Below are 21,653 nucleotides of genomic sequence, written 5' to 3'. Positions count from 1 at the left end.
CTGGAGTGATGGGGGTGATAAAGGGCCATTGGAACACTGGAGTGATGGGGGTGATAAAGGGCCATTGGAACACAGGAGTGATGGGAGTGATAAAGGGCCATTGGAACACAGGAGTGATGGGAGTGATAAAGGGCCTCTGTACGCCTATAAAGAGATTCCATTAAAAATCAGCCGTTTCCAGCTACAATAGTCATTTACAGCATTAACCCCCAATCTCTGAGGACATTTCTAAGCGACCCCAATCTCTTGAATGTGTTTATATAATATATATATTTAAATATATAAAATACCGTATATACATTTTTTTTACATTTTTATTTTTCTTACAGACCATATCATATTAAGCACTCTTTCTGTCTTTGTTCAACTTTGAGACTCTGTGCCTCTCGCTCACGTAGAGTTGTAAAAATTAAATGTTTGTATTTTTGTCATGAATTGATAGCTTTTTTAACATGACCAAGTAAGGTACTGAGAATAGGAAAATAAAAGTTGTTTTTTTTTGCTTAAGCTTGTAATAAAAATAAAAAAAACAACAATAAAGGAGCTATATACAGATCGAAGAATTATGATTGGGGATAATCTATACGTGACGTGAATAAAACTAATTTATGTTTCGACGTTCTTCCGGGCTAAACGATATGATTTAGCAATGATTTTTTTTTGTTATATATTATACCTGATTACTAACTCTTGGTGGAACGTGGGCAGCTTGCCGTTCAGCGAGTAAAAACCATTGCTTTTTAAATAAGTTGGTTCCAATCGCCGGTCCCTTTCCAAATAAATGCGTAGCGGACCTTTATTTCCCATTTGTCAACTGGAACGGAGTCAAGGAGTAATGCTTACTCAGGAGGATTCATGGAGACCATTTTTAATCAGCAGGATGAGGACAGATTGAATAATAAGCACAGGGCAGGACGACGGGCTCCAGAGGAACCAAGATTTACCGTCAAACACCAACATAATGAAATATCTAAATATAGTGGCGCTTAGTTGGCTGCCAGTCACTTCTACGGACTAAGAACCTTTATTTCAATAGCAATATTTTCATTTCAGCCAAACTTGAACACATTTCAATTGGTTAGAGAAAGGGCTTAAACAGCACTATTCACCTTGTTTATAGGTTTTGTAATCTAATTTGTCTGTTTTGTATTATTTTTATGCATAAGATTAAAGACTATGAAATACTAGGGGACGTTAAAGAGTACATAAGCATCATGCGCTAAATACATTCTCTGAATTCTCTCCACCTAAACACGAATTTAGTGCATAGTATTAAAAGGTGGAATTAATTCAGAGTTTGTCAGAGTGCAGGTGTTAGAGTCTGATGGGACCTTCGCCCGATGCCCTGCGTGACCAGCAGTGAGCTGCTAATGAGAGAAAGATGGAGAAAAGAAAGAGAGAGGGAGAATAAAGGGACAAGGAGAGGTTAGAATGAGCAGGAGAGATGAATGTGAGGGAGTGGCTAGAATGAGAGATAAGAGTTAGGAATGAATATAGGGAGAAATGAGAGGGGAGGAAAGGAGAGAAGGAAGAGGGGGAGAGAATAACGTAAGGTAGGAGAGGAGAAAATAGAGAAAGATGGAGACAGAAGGAAGAGAGCGAGAGAAGAAAAAGAAGACAATGAGGGAGAGAGAGTAAACAAAGAGAGGAAGAAGAGGAGAGAAGAAAGAGGAGGGAGAAAGTGAGAAGAAAGTAAGGGAGAGACATGACAGGCATGTCCACTAGTATGTACATAAAAGTATTGCCAACGTGTTGCCCGCAAGGCTTAAACTGAAGGTCCAATCAGAGTGCAGTTGCTTTACAGTGATTGGACCTTGTTCCACTCAGCTTTGCAGTTCCCAGCCACTGACTAAAGCCGCCTGGGAAAAAGTTCTATGGAGGGCAGGCAGTGGGGGTAGCAATGATGCGTTGGGAAAATCATAGGAGGACCCTGGTGGGGATTTGGAATTAAATGAGGAAGTTGGTTGGAGAAGGAGGGCAACAGTGTGGATTTCTACCTGAGATGAGATAGCTAGGAGGAGAGAGAGAGAAGCAGATGGTAATGGAGGAAAAACACATAAAAACACTGTTTTTTAAGAAAGGAAAAAACATTGCTTGTATTTTAATACCTACATTTTAATATCATTCTTCTTCTTGTGTGTATTTTTTTTCAGGGTAGGCTCAACACAGCTGAAAATTTTTACCTGCGAGTACTGCAATAAGGTTTTCAAGTTTAAGCACTCTCTGCAGGCGCACTTGAGAATTCATACAAACGAGAAACCCTACAAATGTTCCCTGTGTAACTACGCGAGCGCAATCAAAGCCAACCTTGGAGTCCACATGAGGAAGCACACGGGAGAGAAATTCAGCTGTGACCACTGCACGTTCAGCTGCCTTAGCAAAGGCCACCTTAAGGTCCACGTAGAAAGAGTCCACAAAAAAATAAAACAGCACTGCCGCTTCTGCAAAAAAAAGTACTCCGACGTCAAGAATCTTATTAAGCACATCAAAGAAACCCACGACCTTCTGGACAAGAAAGTTAAGGAAACCTGTGATGAGCTCGGGTTACTGACCAGGGAAGGGAAGAGGCAGCTTCTTTATGATTGCCAAATCTGCGAGCGGAAGTTCAAGAATGAGCTAGAAAGAGACCGCCATATGTTGGTGCACGGCGACCAAAGACCGTTCGCCTGCGAGCTGTGTGGCCACGGCTCTACAAAGTATCAAGCTTTGGAGCTTCACGTCCGGAAACATCCATTTGTTTATGTATGTTCTTTATGTTGTAATAAATTTGTGAGCACTGTGAGACTGAAAAGTCACCTCAAAGAGGCTCATCCTGAAGCTGATGAGTCTTCGCTATTCAACCAATCTATCAATCAAAGTTTCTGCCTCTTGGAGCCTGGCAGTGATATTCAGCAGGAGGCACTCGGGGACACAGAGTCGCCAACAGAAGCCGTAGCCATTGTTAACGACGTTGCCCAGCCTTGTCTTCCCGAGGGCCAAATACAAATACAAGAAATTAACCCAGCGCAAAATGCCCAAGAGGCTTTGTTAACTGATTTGGACATTTACAACAAGTCCATACCATCAAGAACCGATACAGAGAATTCTACTGTCTCGGAAAATGAACAGGCGCAAAACTTCTCCGATGGTCGCTCAAGAACAAATCCAGCGAGTGCGGTGATACTCTGCTCAGATATCACGCCTCTGTTGGCAGAAAAGGGAAATAATAACGAATATATCGATCTGGATAAAGTCAGCAACGGGGTTAATTGTGGGGAACAAGTAGCCGGGTACGATGCGCAGGATATCTCAGAAACTTCAGAACCTGCGAAGGTTGGAGAGATTGCCCAAGAGGTTCCCACCAGCGTCGACGAGAGCGCTGGCCAACAAGCTTCTCAAGATAACGGAGTGGAGACCTGCGCACCGGTTGGCACATCCAACGATGGCTCACAAAATGCTGGAGAAACAGCTGCATTTATGCACATTTTGAATGGTTTGCACAAAAGGCAATTGAGTATTGCTTTGTTTCAGAAGATCAGAAAGATTTATGGAGATCTAGAATGTGAATACTGCGGTAAGGACTTGTCAATCAACCTTTTTTTCCCCTCCCAAGTTTAATTGAATATGCGGCTTCCATGGGCTTACCTTCTCTCTTGATCCGGGGTGAGTCCACCAATGAGGTTCATTGAATATGTGATTTCCAGGTAATAAAGGGTTCCTAAGGGTCTAAACTCTTATTGCCAATGTCCACTCTATAGTCCTAACTATTAACCGATTAATCTCGTGATGGTAACATATTGGCAACCTAATAACATTCATGTTCTTCATTGTGTTTTATTCTAGGCAAACTCTTCTGGTATCAAATGCATTACGACATGCATGTCCGGACGCATACACGAGAACATCTGTATTATTGCTCCCAGTGCAGCTACTCCTCCATCACCAAGACCTGCCTGAAGCGACACGTCTTGCAGAAGCACAGTAACATGTCCCTTAAGTGTCCGGCCGAAGGGTGCGGGTACTCCAGCCCCGACAAATACAGACTGCAGGTGCACCTGAGAATACACACCGAGCTGGTAAGTCCATTACTGAATGTAACGCTAAAGTTCTGTTTGAGGATATCGGGCACAACGTACTTACAGGGTAAACGATTACCGTATTTGCTCGATTATAAGACGAGGTTTTTTTCAGAGCAAATGCTCTGAAAAATACCCCTCGTCTTATAATCGGGGTCGTCTTATAATCAGACCTCAAATAGGTCTGACTATGAGATGACTAAGATCCAGATCCCCCGCAGCTGCAGGGGACCTGGATCCTCCTGTTCCCCACCCCACTTACCGGTACTACTGAGTCCCCGGTGTGTAGCTGGGGCAGCGTGTAGATGTCTACGCGATTCGCGTAGACAACTTACGCTGCAGCCGGAAGGAGGCGTGGCTAGCAGCGGGGGTTGTCTGCGTCCATCGCGCAGATCTTCCCTGGCTGTCAGAGATCAGAGTTCCCCCCACCGGTGCCGCAGCGTAAGTGCGTGGGATCTACACGCTGCCCCGGCTACATGACAGGGAAGTCAGAAGCACCCGTAAGTTTGGAGGAGGGAGGGGGAGGGATTGTTAAATGGGGGGCATAAGGCATTTCTGGAGGCAGAGTGCTCTGTGAAATGCCTTTTAACCCCCTTAATGCCACTCTGCCTCCAGAGATGCCTTTTTAACCCTCTATACGCCACTCTGCCTCCTGAATGCCTTAAACCTCCCTATATGCCACTCTTCCCCATAATATGCCTTTTAACCCTCTAAATGCCAGAGTGGCATATAGGGGTATAAGGTATTTCTGGAGGCAGAGTGGCACATAGGGGGTCAAAAGGCATATCATGGGGCACAGTGGCATTTAGAGGGTTAAAAGGCATATCATGGGGCACAGTGGCATTTAGAGGGTTAAAAGGCATATCATGGGGAACAGTGGCATATAGGGGGGTATAAGGCATTTCTGGGGCAGATGTGCATAACTGGGGGGCAGGTTGGAAAATAGAAGGAAATAAAACCAAAATATTTTTCTCAATCATAGCTTTTATTAAAAAAAAAATAGTTTAAATGAATTAACATTTACTGGTAAAACTTTTTTCCTATAGGGTCGTCTTATATTCAGGCTTTTTCTTTTTTTCCTAAATTAATATTCAGATTTGGGGGGTCGTCTTATAATCGAGCAAATACAGTAATCTCTTCTACAAACTGAATTACAGCCCGCAGGGCCGGCCCAAGGCAAAATGCCGCCTCCCCCCCTTATCTACCCTTCCTCTCCCTCCGTCCCTGCCGCCCCCCATTATCTACCCCCCCTTGTACTTACCTTTCAGCAGTCCTGCGGCGAGTCTCCCTGTTCGGTCTCGGTGCCGGCTTGTAATGCTGAGCGCCGGAAATCTTTACAAGCCGGCACCGAGACCGAACAGGGAGACTCACCGCAGAGGAGAGAGCGAGGGGCGCCAAGCAGGTACTGACAGCTTGGTAAGCGAAAACCACTCGGCGCCCCTTTCTCTCTCTTTCGCTTTAAAAAAAAAAAAAAAGGGCTTGGGGCGGCAAAGTGCCGCCCGTCCAAAAGTGCCGCCTGGAGCGGTTGCCCCACTCGGCTCCATTGTCAGGCCGGCCCTGACAGCCCGTGTGAAAGAGTGTTCGCTAATTCTCCAGTGAGTACGACAATCCATGTATATTTGCTACATATTCCTCATGTCACTCGTACACTTCACCTTGAGTAATTCCCCATACTGTCTTGTTTGCAAAATATAATGGACTTGTTCATAGTATGTGAAAAGTTTGGCGTCACTCAGCTGTTTTCATGCAAATTTCTAGCTGTAACGTAATTGCAAAAGGGTTTTCTAACCATCAATCAGCCTTTAATAATTAAACTTGGATCAGCGAACACAACGTGCCATTGGAACACAGGAGTGATGGGAGCGATAAAGGGACATTGGAACACAGGAGCGATGGGAGTGATAAAGGGCCATTGGAACACAGGAGCGATGGGAGTGATAAAGGGACATTGGAACACAGGAGTGATGGGAGTGATAAAGGGACATTGGAACACAGGAGTGATGGGAGTGATAAAGGGACATTGGAACACAGAAGATTTTGATTGGAGACGTAGTATATAATGCTCCCCAAAGATTTTAAAAACACAATTTTTGTTCTTTTTCTTTTCCAATGCTCGGTCACAGCCAGGATATATATATAGAGAGAGAGACCTGTATACGAATCTGCAGAGCTATTCCATGTTTAGCCGCAACAATCGTTTTCAGCCAGAAACCACTGAATCGCCCAATCACACAGCGCGGGCTGCGAGAACGCAAAACAACTTTACCACTAACTCGATGAAACCAAACCGTGGTGATTACAGCAGTTGGCTGAGACCCTGGATTTATTCTGGGATCTCCGCCAGCTCTTTAATTGGCCGCTCGTAATTTATTAAGCAGAATAAGTGGGATCTCAGGATTATTCTTGCTTGACTACTCACGCGGAGCGTGTTTTATCATCTTCGACTGTGTCAGGTCTATCGTGGTGAGCCACGTCCCCCACCCCGGTGACGGCTTCTCCCTCGGTTCCTTCAATCTGGGGATAGGGGGTGCACAGAGACATCCGTCATTATGTTGATGGCGGGGGGGGGGGGGCGATGAAGAATGAAGACAGAAGAACAAGAAGAGGCAAGAGAAGAAGTGGAGCTGGGGAAAAAGAGACAAGAACACGGACGTGATTGGCGGAGAAAGTATGGCGACAGCATGAGAGAAAGTGAATGAGAGGGTCATCTTTTTAGATGAGAGAGAGAGTCCATGAGACTGCGAGAGCAACGAAAGCAAAAACAGTGGTTTTTATCCCCCCCATTAAGATCCAAAGTTTGGGGGGGGTCATCTCATAATCGATGTATCCTGAAAATCTTCACTTGTGCACTTGAGAAATTGGAGTTCCTATTGGAACGATTTTAATTTAGAAAATTCTAACCAATTCAAATAATTACTTGGAAGGTTTAGGAACCCAGCCGCGCGAACCCAGGCCAACCGTCCGGCAGGCTGGCATCCAGCAGGACCCCCGCCGCGGGTTTCCTCGTATCACGGGTACATATTGAAATATGCCGCACGCTGATAAGTTTAATTTGTTTGAGACTAGAGGAAGTGCAGGTTTTGAAGATAACGCTCTTAAGATGACTCTTACCCGAGCGTCTTTGTTCGAAGAGCTTTGATGTTAACTGCCTCACCTGGAAGGAATCTCTCCGTCGATTGATGTTCTTTGAAGCAGAGAGGATTCTTCCTTCTTTTAGTGTTTTTTTTTTTTTTTAATTTATGTTTTTTTTAGTTATCTGTGCATTTCTTACTAAAAAAACAAACATTTCATAACTAAACATAACTGCGCATACAGATTACTAAATAAAGGTGCCCGTTAAATATATAACTAGAAGCAGATGGCTCATTAGTTTCATAGAATAGATTTATTCTGAATAAACATAATAAATTCATAAGAAGAATACATTACTAAAATAGCAATTATTATGTGTTACTTGCATGGTATTATGCTGTATTATGGCTCCCTGCAGCGCCATGGGGGTTTATTTACTAAATGGTGAGCTGTGGAATTTTTTATTTTATATATATATATATATACGCATTATAAAGGGCCAACTCTACCCCCCCCCAAGTAAGGAAACACTGATTGAACCTTCATAATGAATAAGTAATACAATAACAATACAATATAAGGTATATAAATCCTACAACGTGTGGGTCTATATTTTCAGGGGTCCGTACAGTAAAAATTCCTTACAATTTTTGCGTGCCCTGGATATACCCCTGCTGAATTTAAAGGGACATTATGTCCGTCACATGAACTTAATTTAAAGGGGACATCTACCTATCAACCCCCCCTGCAGATAAATTGAGGGATTCCCCAACCCCCCCATGCATCTGTCCCAGTTGTAGCACTGGCTTGCGGGAGACCCCTACTGAGTATAACAAGACCCCTCTTCAAACAAGCAAACAAAGTGTTCTCTTTGATGTCATGAAAATCACTAAGTGGGGGGGAGTTGTGCTGTATTCAAGTACTTTAATATGTATTCTACATTGATGGGGCTGCTTGGGGCACCGGAGTGTCCAGGGCAGGCCCAAGACAGTTTAAAATGAGGCCCCACTTACCTTACCGTACTTCACTTACCTTTCAGCAGTCCTGCTGCGAGTCTCCCTGCTTACTGCTGAGCGCCGGAAATTACGTCATATTCCAGCGCTCAGCATTACAAGCCGGCACAGAGACCGAGCTAGAGGGCTCGCAGAGGAGAGAGGGGGGTGCAGAGCGGGTACCGAGCGGGTGCCCCTCTCTCTCTTCCGCTTAGAAAAAAAAAAGCGCTTGGGGCGGCAAAGTGCCACCTCTTCAAAAGTGCCTCCTGGGGCAATTGCCCCACTCTGCTCCATGGTAGGGTCCTTTTCAGACATTTGTCACTAGAAACTTATCACTACTGTATACTACTGAATGCCCATAACTTTAAAATGTGTCTCATTCATAATTGTTTTGCCTGGAACACCGGTCATGTGACACCAATGCATGCACTGATAGGTCATTGCCATAGAAACTGTAAAAAAGCTTGTGCGGAAGGAATAAAATGACAAATCTTAATGGGTTTTAATTGCCCAAAGGAAAATTATACATCAAGAGCAACATGGTGTTTTGGGTTAAATACTAATAAAGGTAGTTACCATAGTTACCAACATTATAATTTTCTCAGACGGTAGAAGATGAATGGAACAGCCTCCCATCATAAGTGGTTGAGGAGGAACAGCATATGACTAAGACAAGACCAACGACCGATTAAGGATTTTGTTTTGTCCCCGACCAGATGGGGTCAAGGTCCAATTATCCAAGGTCAAATTATATGTTTTGGGGTTTTTTAAATGGCTACATTTTGTTTATTACTGTAACAAAACAATTATTTTATTGTAGGAACGTTTCATTCTCGGTGTAAAGTTCCTGCATCAAAAAATGTCCCTGGACTTCATTTTAATGATATGGCCGTCTTAACCTTCCTAGATAAAATATTTAAGGATGAATCCACTTCAAAGCAGTTACTGCAGATTTCATCCTAGCTTATTACTGTCACATACCTGGCCCGGCAGCCGCCACGGAGAAGAGGGAGACCCCCCACCGTACCGCGGCAGCTGCAACCGCCACGGAGAAGAGGGAGACCTCCCGCCTCTACACGGCAGCCGCCGCGGAAGAGGGGGAGACCTCCCGCCTTGCCGCGGGAGCCGCAACCGCCGCGGAGAAGAGGGAGACCTCCCGCCTCTCCGAGACAGCCTCAGCCGCCGCGAGGGAGGGGAAGACCTCGCGGATCCACGCGTCGGTCGTCCTGTGTTGGAGCCAGGTCCGGTCCTGCTGCGTGCACGCGGTCCGCTGCACGCCACCTAGTGGCGCCAGCCGGTACTACGGCTCCTTTTAGATTTTTACGTTCTGCCAATCCCAAAATGGCCGCGAACCGGAAGTGACGTAACGGCACTTTGAATTTTTGGCGGGAATTCAGTAATTGTTGCCTGGACTTCCTCTGCTTATTTAAGAGCCTCAGAAACACTCCAGCCTTGCCTTCTGATGGTTGTACCTATCTCGTATAGTGTCTGCTCAGTACGCGTTCCTGTTGATTTCCCGTTACCGACCCGGCTTGTTCCTGATACTGACTCCTGGCGTTTGACTCTGGCTTTCCTCACGTTTATCCTGACTTCTGGCTTCCTGACCTCGGCTTACCCTGCTACGATCCTGACTTCTGGCTTCCTGACCTCGGCTTGCTCATTGGCTATTCTATACTGGACTCTGGTTTTCTGTCTATTGGACTCGCACACGCTGCTCTACCTGATTACAGGTTCTACCATACGCTGTGCGTGACAATTATTAGCTATATTTTTTCTTACTTTGGGGGACTTGGCACTTAGCCTCCCTTTTATTACCTCTTTTAAGGGCATTGTGAATAAAGCCAATTGTGTTGTAAGCACTAGAGACGTGTGACGGAAGTACAGATGTATAGTTCCGAATAATGTAAAAAAACATTTGATTCATGTACAAAAAATGAACATATGGACATATAAAATACTTATATATGTATTATTATTTTTATTATTTTTTATTTATATGGTGCCAACAAATTCCTCTTACAGTCTGTACATTCATGGGTGTCTGTAGGGGGCACTTGCCCCCCCCCAAACTCAAAAAGGCCCACTGGAGCAGTCACAAGGTAGGGGTAATCTGTAGACTGTTAGAGTAGGGTAACTAGACATAGAGATAACCTGGTAGAAAGAGGCGTACAGCAAAAAAGCTTGAATTTAATTCTCTACACCCCCTGCTGTCAGAGTGGTTTGGTCTGGTCCCCTGCCTTTCACTCTGGCAGCTGCTCCTTCACAGGCACAGAATCCCCGCCTGGGCAGAGACACAGTTTTCAGGCTGCAGACACGGGGTAGTTAATTTCAAACATGTATTGCAGCAGGAGTTGGTGAATACTTCAGCTGTTGAGACTACATTTCCCATGACTCTCAGCCAGTTTGGTATGTTAAGCATCATGGGAAAATGACTACTCGCCCACTAAAGGTTCTAAAGGTTTATATATCATTATTGTACAGCGCTGCAGATTATGATGGCGCTATATAAAACAATAAATAATACTAATAATCACATTAGTGGATTGGCAGTGCAGCTGCGGTGGGAAGCACGTCTCATAATTCTCCGTCATTTAGTTGGCTGAACATCATAAAAATGTAATAACAGCACTTCCAGTGCCGAATGTTACCACAACTGTCCTTTTTTTGTTCCAAGCCTTTCTAGCCTTTTTTTGTAAAAACCTCTGAATGCTTGCATGAACTTGGACTGCAGTAGTGGGAATAGTTGCTGGTAACGGTGGGCATTGGGGGGGGTAAATAGGTCTTGGGTACAAACACTAGCTTTTGTTGACTGCATCTACAATAATATTCGGCAGCCATATTGCTGGCTGAACGTCATGGGAATCGTAGTCATAGGCTGGGGTTGTGGTGGCCAACACTACACAGTAACTGCGGCTCCCAGGATACACAGCCAGCCATCTCTGGCTAAACACCATGGGAGTTGTAGACTGGGGTAGTTGTGGCTAATCTTAACTACCCCAGCTAATTTAAACTAAAGTTCTTGTTTTGTGCTGGTCTGTTAGCTACTGCTACTACTACTACTACCGGTCATATAATTGTTCCTACTAAAGGGTCACTAACAATTGCCCCCCACCAAAAAGACCCTCTCCCGAAACAACAAAGGCAGGCAATGGGAGGAGGTATTGGGGTGAGAGAGGGGAAATGTGGGGAGGATATTTTGCCCCCCCGAGCCCAGCTCGCAAGCTTACAATCTATTTTATAATTACATAAATATACACATTTGGAGTTGTTTATTCATAGTAATTCTGGCGCAGTGTTTTAAAAGTGATCTTATCACCATAGCAACCTGTTTCTGCTATTTAGAACATTCCACTTGTTGCTATGGTGATGCCAGTATTCCTCGCCAAAATTGTTACACAAATAACACATTTTTGGGGAAAATCTATGTATAATATAAACTCTCGTCTCCCATTAACGCTCGTACGGCCATTCTAACACTAAGTACATGTAAGGGTATAGTGTATATACGCAGTCTCTTCCAGCGAAGCAGGACTGTCCCTCCTAAACACAGACACTTGGGAGGTATATGTAATAGCTATTTTGCTTTTAATTTTATCGCGTAGAATTTCCGATCTTGGGATCGTGAGGAATTGCTTTGTGGTGTAAATACCAATAAAAAAAAGTTAGATTACTACTTTAGATTTATTTCTCCAGCTGTGCGCATGTACAGTTATTCATCGGTGATTCCGACGTTTTAAAAGCACCAATCAATCATCCTGACAGAAAATAGAATGAGCCTCGCACAGCGCGGCGTTACCAGGAACCATTTGTTTTAATGAATGTAATGTTATAACGGGCCGCGGATAGTTTGTTGCTTATTACACTCCTATAGGGAGCTTATAAAATACATAATAACGAGGTTTACCGGGTAAAAGGATTAGCGCCGTCTGCAGGTTTCCTGAAAGTTCTTTTTTCTTTTTATATACAAAGACAATAAATAACGTGCAAGGGTATGTTATAAAGGTTCAATTCTCGCCTATCGCAGCGTTTTACTTTTGACTTTTTTCGTGTTTATTAAAGGGGCCGTTTAACGTCTCCTGACAGTCCTGCCCAAGTACTTTGTGAGCACTTTAGTATGCATTCCTCAAAAGTTTTTTTTATTTTTTTGTATTTTTTTTTTAATTAAATAAGTAAAAGCACCAGAGCTAGAGCTTCCCATCACCTCTGTGGGATGCGCACGGGGGGTCTCATTAGACGCACTCCCCCTGCATGCGCTCCTCACTGGGCCAGTGCTGGAGCTCAGTGATGGACAGAATATCACGTCAGGAGATGCGAAAGGGCTGAAGGGGCAAATGTATATGGCGGGTGCTCAGCAAAATGTCTGTTTCTCTCTCTCTCATTATCCCCCCCCCCCCTCTCTCTCTCTCTCATTATCCCACTCTCTCATTATCCCACTATATCTCTCTCTCTCTCTCTCTCATTATCCCCCTCTCTCTCATTATGCCTCTCTCTCTCTCATTATCCCCCTCTCTCTCTCAATATCCCTCTCTCTCTCATTATCCCACTATCTCATTATCCCTCTCTCTCATTATCCCCCTCTCTCTCTCTCTCTCTCTCTCTCTCTCTCTCTCTCTCTCTCATTATCCCTCTCTCTCTCTCTCTCTCTCTCTCATTATCCCTCTCTCTCATTATGCCTATCTCTCTCTCATTATCCCCCCCCTCTCTCTCTCAATATCCCTCTCTCTCTCAATATCCCTCTCTCTCTCTCTCAATATCTCTCTCTCTCAATATCCCTCTCTCTCTCTCATTATCCTTCTCTCTCTCTCTCTCTCATTATCCCCCCTCTCTCTCAATATCCCTCTCTCTCTCTCTCATTATCCCCCCTCTGTCTCTTTCATTATCCCTCTCTCTCATTATCTGTGTTTATCTGTTTATAGTAATATAAAATGTACCATTTGAAAAAAAATGGACAGATCGCTTTTAAAACTATTATCTCCTGATTTATTTTGGAAAATACAACTCTGTTCTTAGAAGTTGAGGATTAATCTCTCATTTCCTTTACCCTTGAACTTTTATTATTTTTTTTTTTAGGAAAAGAAAACGTACTCCTGTCCCGCCTGTGACAAGTCATTTTCCGATGATCGCCTTATCAGGTCACATATACAGACGACCCACCCAGGTGAGGAAAACCCTGGAAATGGACACCTCAGCTAACTTGGAAGTTTCTTTCTTACTCTCACATACAAATAAATACAAATGAAGTAGAAAACAGAACTTCCATGTAGACCAGAATTTAACATTTCATTGGTAGGCGGAAAAAAAATTACATTTATGTGACAGATTATTTTGCCAAAGAACATGTTATATCTGTCTGTCTGAAAGCAAGAATAATATGGGCCCTGCTACAGATAGATAATAAGATATGGAAGAAATGTCTGGAAACCATGTGCTGGCGCTCCTCTCAAAACACACATGGTGCGAGTAAGAGACATGAGCTGAGCCGGCTAGGCACGGACCCCTGTAATGGAAATGGTCCGGTTACAAGGGAGCTCTAAGATCTCCAAACTGCCCCCTTGAGCAGTGGAGCACAGGGAAGCTTAATTGCCCCAGGTAACACAGCAGATACCCGTGGATTTTCCACGGGTATGAATAATCGGCCTAGGAAGGAATACGTTACTGCTAGTCAGGAACATATTTTTTGCATAGATTTATGTCTGTGGTAACGTTGATGGTCTGCAAAGGGCTACACAAGAGAGGGCTGGCAGTTTCTGGCCCAGGGGCATGTAAAGCCAAGTGGCCCCCCAGTCCTTTGCCCCCCCCTGTAACCAATATACGCACTAGCACTCACACACACTCACCATAACAGATAGACACTATATACATCCTTACTCTATCATCACACCTGTCACTCATCACTCCTATCACAACTCATTCCCTCACATCCTCTGACATCCCTGCCTTACTTTGAGACCTTTTTTACTATGTTCCCACCATCCATGTCAGACTGGTGAGCACACCCCTGGGGCTACAGTTTGAGAAATTAAGTGTCCCAATGGTTCTATCGAAGATGCAACAATGTTCCCTAAAGATTGCTGCTTCTTATAGCAAAGTGGCAGTTAAGTGTAAAATTTGATTGCGACACAAGTTTGAAAAATAATCCTATCGCCTTAGCAACCAACTAAAGGGCCTGGAGAACCATTCCTCTTGTTGCTATGGTGATAAAACAATTTCCAAATATCACTTTAGAAGCATCTTTTAAACATAACCCTTTAGTTATAACATTTATTAAAAAATACAAAAACAAAACATTCAAATCCTTCTATGTTTAAGAAAGGGAATCTAAACCAATCCTTTTCTTTGTAGAGTCTGTTTTTTATTTCTTTAGTGATATTTACAGAATTTTTGCTGAGCTTGCAGAATTTGGATGCCATATACCAATTTAACATTTGTACCTTAATAAAAAATGAATCCACGTTCTCCTTTCGCTTGTTATATTCTTTGAAAACCATAAATGCCAGCAGAGAAAAAATGCTTTCTCTGCAGGCTCAGGGCCGCGGATTACCCCTGTGCTAGACTGAAATTAATAAATATTATTAACAATTAAGGATCCAGTTCTAAATACAGAACATTTTTAGTCAATGTACTTGTAATGTAATACATTATCAACATAAGTTTTTTAAAGTATCCTTTAAAATGTGACAATTATCGATAAAATAAAAATGTATAATCTATAATTTAATAGGACTCCAATAATAATAAAAATAATAATAATATATTTTTACATTTTAAGTGTGTTGAGGTGAACACAAGGAAAAAATGCATGTGTATTTATTAAGCTCTAAACGATATACTTAGAATTTTACAGTTTATACTATAAGTGGCATCTTATAATAAGTACAGTGGGCTGCAGACATTCTGATTGGGGCACAATAGGTATAAATTCATTAAGGAAAGAAGGTCATAACCCTTTAGAGCTTGCAATCTAAGCTCCTCAGGGGAGGAGTTAACTGCCGTGTTTCCATGGCTGAAAAAAAAACCCGGATCTGCTCCGTTCATCTTTTACAAGATGTCTTTAATTCCCTTAATCCAGATGAAAGCCAAAAGAAGTAAAAAAAAATAAAAAATAAAAAGCCTTTTAAGACAATTTTGGAAATTCCTCACAACTCCATGGGCAGTCAAAACATTCCATCGATCAATAATCGATGTGTCCCTTTCTTTACAAAAAAAACAACAATCCAGTTCATGGATTAAACCCTCCTTAGTGCCTACACTAAGTACCTTGATATAGGTAGAACCTACTGTAAAGAATGTCCTTTGTGTCACATGGAACTGTAGTGTCATGGAACCTCCTGATCATAACATAACGGGGGTGAAGATTTTTATACATTGTGACGAGATTGTTTTCCGTGTTGGGGTGGGATTGATGTTTACTTTCTTCCCCATATAACGTCACCCTTCGCTTTACAGATGTTTCCACGAGTCTCCTCTCGGAGGTCCTTGGTCGTAAAATCCAACTGAAAGGTCTCATAGGAAAGAGAGCTGTGAAATGCCCTTATTGTGATTCGTATTTCATGAAGAATGGTTCAGATCTTCAGCGTCACATATGGGCCCATGAAGGTATGTGATTAATCTGAACATTATAATGTGATTAGGCTTCAAACTCCAGAATTTATTGCTGAATGTTGTCAGAGAGCTGGTGCATGTCCATCAGTCCACAACAAGACTACATTCTGCTGTCCAATCTATGGATATCAAAATACATAATTCAATAGAAACACAGAATTTGACAGCAGATAACAACCATAAGGGCCGTCTAGTCACCCATTTTTCCTGCTGTAAAGACTCAAACCCTTCTTCGACTTATCACAACTACCCCTTACGCTGACCTTACTGCCTCTGACTTTGCCACATAGTTTCAATTTGCCCTCCTCACCCGTTGTTTCTGTAAGTCAGATTGCCATGCGTCTTCTATACTTTCTCAAGATCTGAACTGGAACTGATTATTTTATGAGAAAGAAGGAAGGTAAATATGGACACAGTGGTGATAAAATAAGAAAATTAGGAGCCGAAACAGATTGGAGAATGGCAGGGGGTGGCAGGAACACCGCGGGGAGCCGTCAGAATGTTATAAAAGCCACAGTATATAGATTAATTGTCATAAACACTTCTGTGCCAGATCGTATGGACTAAAATAATTGGCTTTGATTCTCGAGAGAAGACGTTCCGAAACATTGCGGGTTTCGTGTTTTTTTGGCATTGCTTGGTGACTTGCGAGTTATTTTTTATTTTTCTGTATATACTTTCCTGTTTTTTCCCAAAACACCTTGTAAAACAAGACAGGGTTGATGTTGTTGTTCAGGCTGAATAAAATACTTTTGTACAACTAGGAAAGTGTGAAAATAACTTATTTTAGGGAAAGGGATAAGATACTGTGTTCTTCTAATTCTAAGGTGAGTTGTAACATTGTAAATTCTATTAGCGTCATTAAACACCCCCCCCCCACCAACAAAAATTTAATGTTCAACTTAAGTACTTCCATAACCAGCATATTCTGTGCCACTTGGAAACGGGTCGGATACAGGATCGAACGTAAGTTGACGGTGGGACATTGGTGGCTTGTGATGATGTTAAGTAGGTAACTTTTGATGTCACGGGCCATTCCACCCATGGGACAATCCAAATAAAGGCAGGGCTGTAACATTTGTGGAGCCACCTGCCCCTTTCCTTCTGTAGCGTCCGAAAAATAAAGTGCTCTCTATGCAGATTATTTAGGGAGAACCCAGCTGTGGATATGCCTTGGTGATTAAGTCTCTTTTTTGTTATTTTTAGGCTTGAAACCATTTAAATGCACCGTATGTGAATACGCGGCTCGCAGCAAAAGCAACCTGAAAGCTCATATGAATCGTCACAGCACGGAGAAGACTCATCTGTGCGACATGTGCGGCAAAAAGTTCAAATCAAAAGGGACGCTTAAGAGTCACAAACTGCTCCATACAGCCGACGGTGAGTTATTGGATCCATGTCCTACAGTGTAACTTGGTTGTGATATCATCATCATATATTTTATTTTTTGTTATTTTATTATTTATAAAATAAATGTATTATTTATCATCATTTTTTATTTTTTTTTTAAAATATATTTTTGACTTTTATTTTATTCAATTACACTTTGGTTATTAAAGAGTTAAGTGCGGTCTAACATCACGTTACCTGTTCATTCTCAATAGAGTGCTTCCAAGTTTCCATGTAAGTTTAAATTTATTTCTAATTCACCTAAATATAAATCTCATTTTTTTTACGTGTTTTACAGTCAAAGCTTCATAAGAATTTAGGTGCCAGAATTCTCAAATCTTATTTTTAAAATTGCTAAAAAAAAAAAAAGCTCGACAAAACACGCAAAAAAAGTGTATTTGGCGCACTTTGAATAGGATCATTTTCATGTGTATATTGTAGCAGTAAAAGGTGTGTGAAATATTTGTTCACCTCACTCATGGAGCTCAGAAAATCAGCTCCAAAAAGGACTTGATCTATACAGTTCTGAGTATTCGCCCCGTCCCGATTTCTTCTATTTTTTCGCTTATTCGTCTCATATTTGCAATTACTTCTGATCATCCTACTGATCTTAATATTAGACAAAAATGACCGGATTAAACACAAAATCAAGCCCTTAAATGATTGTTTCATTTATTAAACATACAGAAGGGTCTCCCCTGTTCCACGTCTTGTCCATTTGTAGATAACGGCTGTCGCTGCGGTTCAGTCCCAGAGACGTAGAAATGTCTCTGTAACCCTTTCCAGACTGATAGATATGAATGACTGTTTCTCGTCTGTTCTTGAATTTCTTTAGATCGCGGTATCATGCGCTGCTTTTTGAGACCTTTTGGCCTGTTTCTCTCTGTGAGACGCGTTCTATTTAACTGATGTGTAGATTCAGCAGGGCCTGGGGGCGTCTACTGAAATTTACCCCGATGATCAATTACATTTGGTTTATTGATTGATTTAGTAACTAAGGGGGCAATTACTTTTTCACATAGAGATTGAATGGTGTTTTTTTCCTTCTGTACATAAAATAATCATTTAAAAGCTGCATTTTGTGTTTATCCCGCTTATTTTTGTCTAATGTTAAAATCAGTTGGATGACAAAAATAGAAGACATTGGAACGGGTGCAAATACCTTTTTCACAGCTTCACGTTTTGCTGTAGTTTGTGTAGAAAAGACCAGATAAATCTTTTTAATTCGCTTCCAAAGTTTTTGGGCAACTGTCATGGTTTGTCTGCGGCAGGACTGACATGTAATGTGATGTGAAAGTCTCTTTAACTAGTATATATATATATATATATATACCTAGGCAGAGGCTGGCTGCATCTAAGCAAACATATATATATATATATATATATATATTCCTCTCATTTTAGGAAAACAGTTCAAATGCACCATTTGTGACTTCACTGCCGTTCAAAAACCGCACCTTCTACGTCATATGGAGCAGCACACCTCCTTCAAGGTAAGATGGATGAAGGAAGGTATATTATCCCATAAACTAAGGAAGCGCGGCTGTATGTGGAGGTGGGAACAATCTACCCAGTTCTCTGTCTGTAAAGAGGGCGTTCCAGCTTGTTTAGATAAGTTATAGATAAACAACAAGAGAGCATGTACTGACCATTGATTCACAGCTCCGTGCACCGGTATTCCTGTGGTCAGCGGCAGTATCCAACACATAAAGAGCCACACAGGAAGAAAGCATTTGCATTAGGCAGAAGCTGCAGTGACAGAGCTCACAGCTCCCCTCCTCCTCCGTAGCCTGACGATTCTCGCCACTGATTGGCTGTTGGAAGTAGCCAATCCGTGAGTATATCCCATGTTCTGTTGAACATTTTCCTGCTGGCTGGAAAAAAAAGTGGCAAATGCATATGGTGGGGTTCTGTAGGACCCCCCCCCCCCATACCATGGTAATTTAAAGGGACCTCTCAGCTATCATATGCATTAAATTCCCTATTTAAAATCTATATGACATAGCTGTTTTAGGGGATACACTTTTGTTTAAGATTATTTAAATGTGATTATTATATATACTGCTACTGTTACAAAATTTGCAAAATGTTAATGAATACACAGTATTTGCGGTTTAATAAAGTTTATTTTTAGTTTTTTTTTTTGTTTTTTTTTTAAAAGGACACGGTTTTTCCTTAAGACAAAATGAGCAATTCACCATTCCCATTAGCAATCTAATTTCCAATATTTTATTTTTTTATCTCTTTCTGGTTCTTAACACACAAAAAAAAAAAAATACATGAAAAAATAAAATTTCTACAAAAGCTTGGATACCAGATTTTAGTAGTTCAAAATGCTCATGTATAAATTCTTCGTTATTTCTCCGGTATTTCATAAGGATACATTCTTAAAGGGGGAAACAACGCGCATGTTGGGTAGAGATCCTTACCGAATATTCCGTATGATGTGTATCGGGGCAAACAGTCTCCCGAGTGCAAAATAACCCTATAAAAAGAAATAAAACAAATAATATACATTTCACTGGTATTTCTTATAACTGGCTCTCAGATTTACCATTTTTGTAGTGTTTTTATTGTTGTTTTTTTCTTACTGTATGTAACTTTCTATAAGAAGATCCCACTAGACAATAAAAACAGCATGTTTATCAAAAAGAAAAATCAATATCTTCTGAATTAAATGATAAAAGATTTCTTCTCTTTCCGTTCATGTGGATAAATACAGCACTGCCTTCGCGGGCTCCCGGGGGAGCTCATTTATGATGAAATCACGTAAGATACAACTTTTCAAGATCTAAATGCTCACTTCTTCTGAATCGAGATCTTTTTCATAGAGGTTATTTCAACATTTTATTTTTAATAAACCGGGTTGTGATACTCACAATATTCAGCTTAATTCTAAAAAAAAGAGGAGGCCTGAATACTATTATTGTTTTGTGTCTGATGCTTATTAGAGTATATTAACCCCTTAATGACAATGGGTGGTCCCTAAACCCATTGAAAACAATGCATTTTGAGCCCGAACATGTACGGGCTTTGTCATTAAGGGGTTAAAAATACTATATAAGGTAGTGAAGTACTTTTTTTAAGTACTCAGGGCAGGCCAAGGGCTACACACTTTATAAAAGAAGTATTTCTCCCCTGTTAACTCAGCCCACGAAACCCACTTAGTAGGGACTGGTGTTTGAAGACCTCGGTAAATGGTAAGTCCTGATATGGGGCAGACCTTGCGAAACATAACCTGACGTACACTGGCCCTTGACATCAGACATAAGTTGTCATCATACAAGGTTCCAAAGCCACGGTGTGACGGGTTTCAAATACATTTCTTAAAGTTGTTGATGACCATATTGTATGGACATTGTAGTGGACATTAATGGATCTTCACCTGCCAAATACTCTCAAAGAGCGAGGTGTAAAGTCATCCAGGATCCTAGAACATCATCCAGAGATCTGCAGGCCTCTCCCGCCTCCGCTAAGGCCAGTGCTTGTGATGCCATCATCAGAAAGTAAACACGGGAATCGTGGCAGAGTATGACATCAGAAACAACCTAGAAAATTATTCATGCTCTGGCCAGAGTTTGCCATAAATCACCTGGACGACTCCTGAGGTCAAGAACAATGTTCTAGTTTACTTACCAAGAACGTCGTACAGAAGGCTCTATCCAGATACGATGTAAGGAAAACATGAAAAAAGTTCCTAAATCAAACCAAAACTAGGGATTATCTGGTCAAGAGAAAAAAACATCACGTAACAGTACTTATAGGGTCAGGAAAGTGCTCCCAATGTAATCATTGAGAGCGCTTTCCACGCATGCACACAAGGGTCTGAACAGACCCCCGGCCTCAGTGTTCATGCAGCCAGAGCTGGAGCTGACTGGTGATTAGTAAATCACATGGAGGGAGAGGTGTTTGGCAACAAAGAAGGGGGCAGAGATCCCCCATGCATTTGCAAAATGGGCAAATTAAAGGGTCCACGCAGCATTGATGGCTGGGGGGTCTCTTACATACAAACAAAAAGATTTAACTTACTCGGTAGGGTTTTTCAACTCTTTTTTTTTAGCTCCCTCTAGTCACAAGGGGTCTGTATACAAAACTGCAGAGCAGCCTCATTCATTTATAAAGTATGCAATGTAGTTCAGTTTTAACTTTTTTCGAAGAAAATAAAAACATTTTTTGTGATGGTATTTAGCTCCTGGGAACTGTCAAAAATATTATTTATTATATTACGCTCTGAATTTAACTTCTCAAGTATTACTTTTCACCATATGACGCCGTTAATCGAGTCATTACCTTTCACTACTTTAATATTTCATAAGGCAGACGGCAGTCGTATTTTTTTTTTTTTGATCTTATCTCATTTTACTGCGCCATTTATTTTTCAATACTTTGAAAGACATAAAAAGATTTTTCGGATGATATCTATAAATATGGATAATGCGCGTAAAACAGATCTGCGCCCACGCAGTGCGCAACCGGGACACGTGATCCGGCGGATTAAGCCGTGCGACTTCGTTGGGGTACACAGTGTCTCCGGGGTAAAGGC

General features: G+C 41.8%; 1 protein-coding gene across 2 annotated transcripts in view; it reads left to right on the top strand.

Moving 5' to 3' along the window:
- LOC149305697 (zinc finger protein ZFAT-like) overlaps positions 1 to 21,653 on the top strand; it is a 53,195-nt gene that overhangs the window by 9,944 nt on the left and 21,598 nt on the right. For both annotated transcript variants that reach the window (XM_089477352.1, XM_089477351.1), the window contains 6 exons: positions 2,154 to 3,553; positions 3,823 to 4,055; positions 13,190 to 13,277; positions 15,566 to 15,715; positions 16,928 to 17,101; positions 18,515 to 18,603. In XM_089477352.1, coding sequence (XP_089333478.1) covers positions 2,154 to 3,553; positions 3,823 to 4,055; positions 13,190 to 13,277; positions 15,566 to 15,715; positions 16,928 to 17,101; positions 18,515 to 18,603 — 2,134 coding nt within the window. The remainder of the gene's footprint in view (positions 1 to 2,153; positions 3,554 to 3,822; positions 4,056 to 13,189; positions 13,278 to 15,565; positions 15,716 to 16,927; positions 17,102 to 18,514; positions 18,604 to 21,653) is intronic.

Source organism: Sceloporus occidentalis, unplaced genomic scaffold (genome assembly GCF_023333645.1).
Source record: "Sceloporus occidentalis isolate IW3139 unplaced genomic scaffold, rSceOcc1.0.p SCAF_11, whole genome shotgun sequence".
In the NCBI taxonomy this organism is placed as follows: Eukaryota; Metazoa; Chordata; class Lepidosauria; order Squamata; family Phrynosomatidae; genus Sceloporus; species Sceloporus occidentalis.
This window is presented reverse-complemented; position numbering and strand designations above follow the sequence as displayed.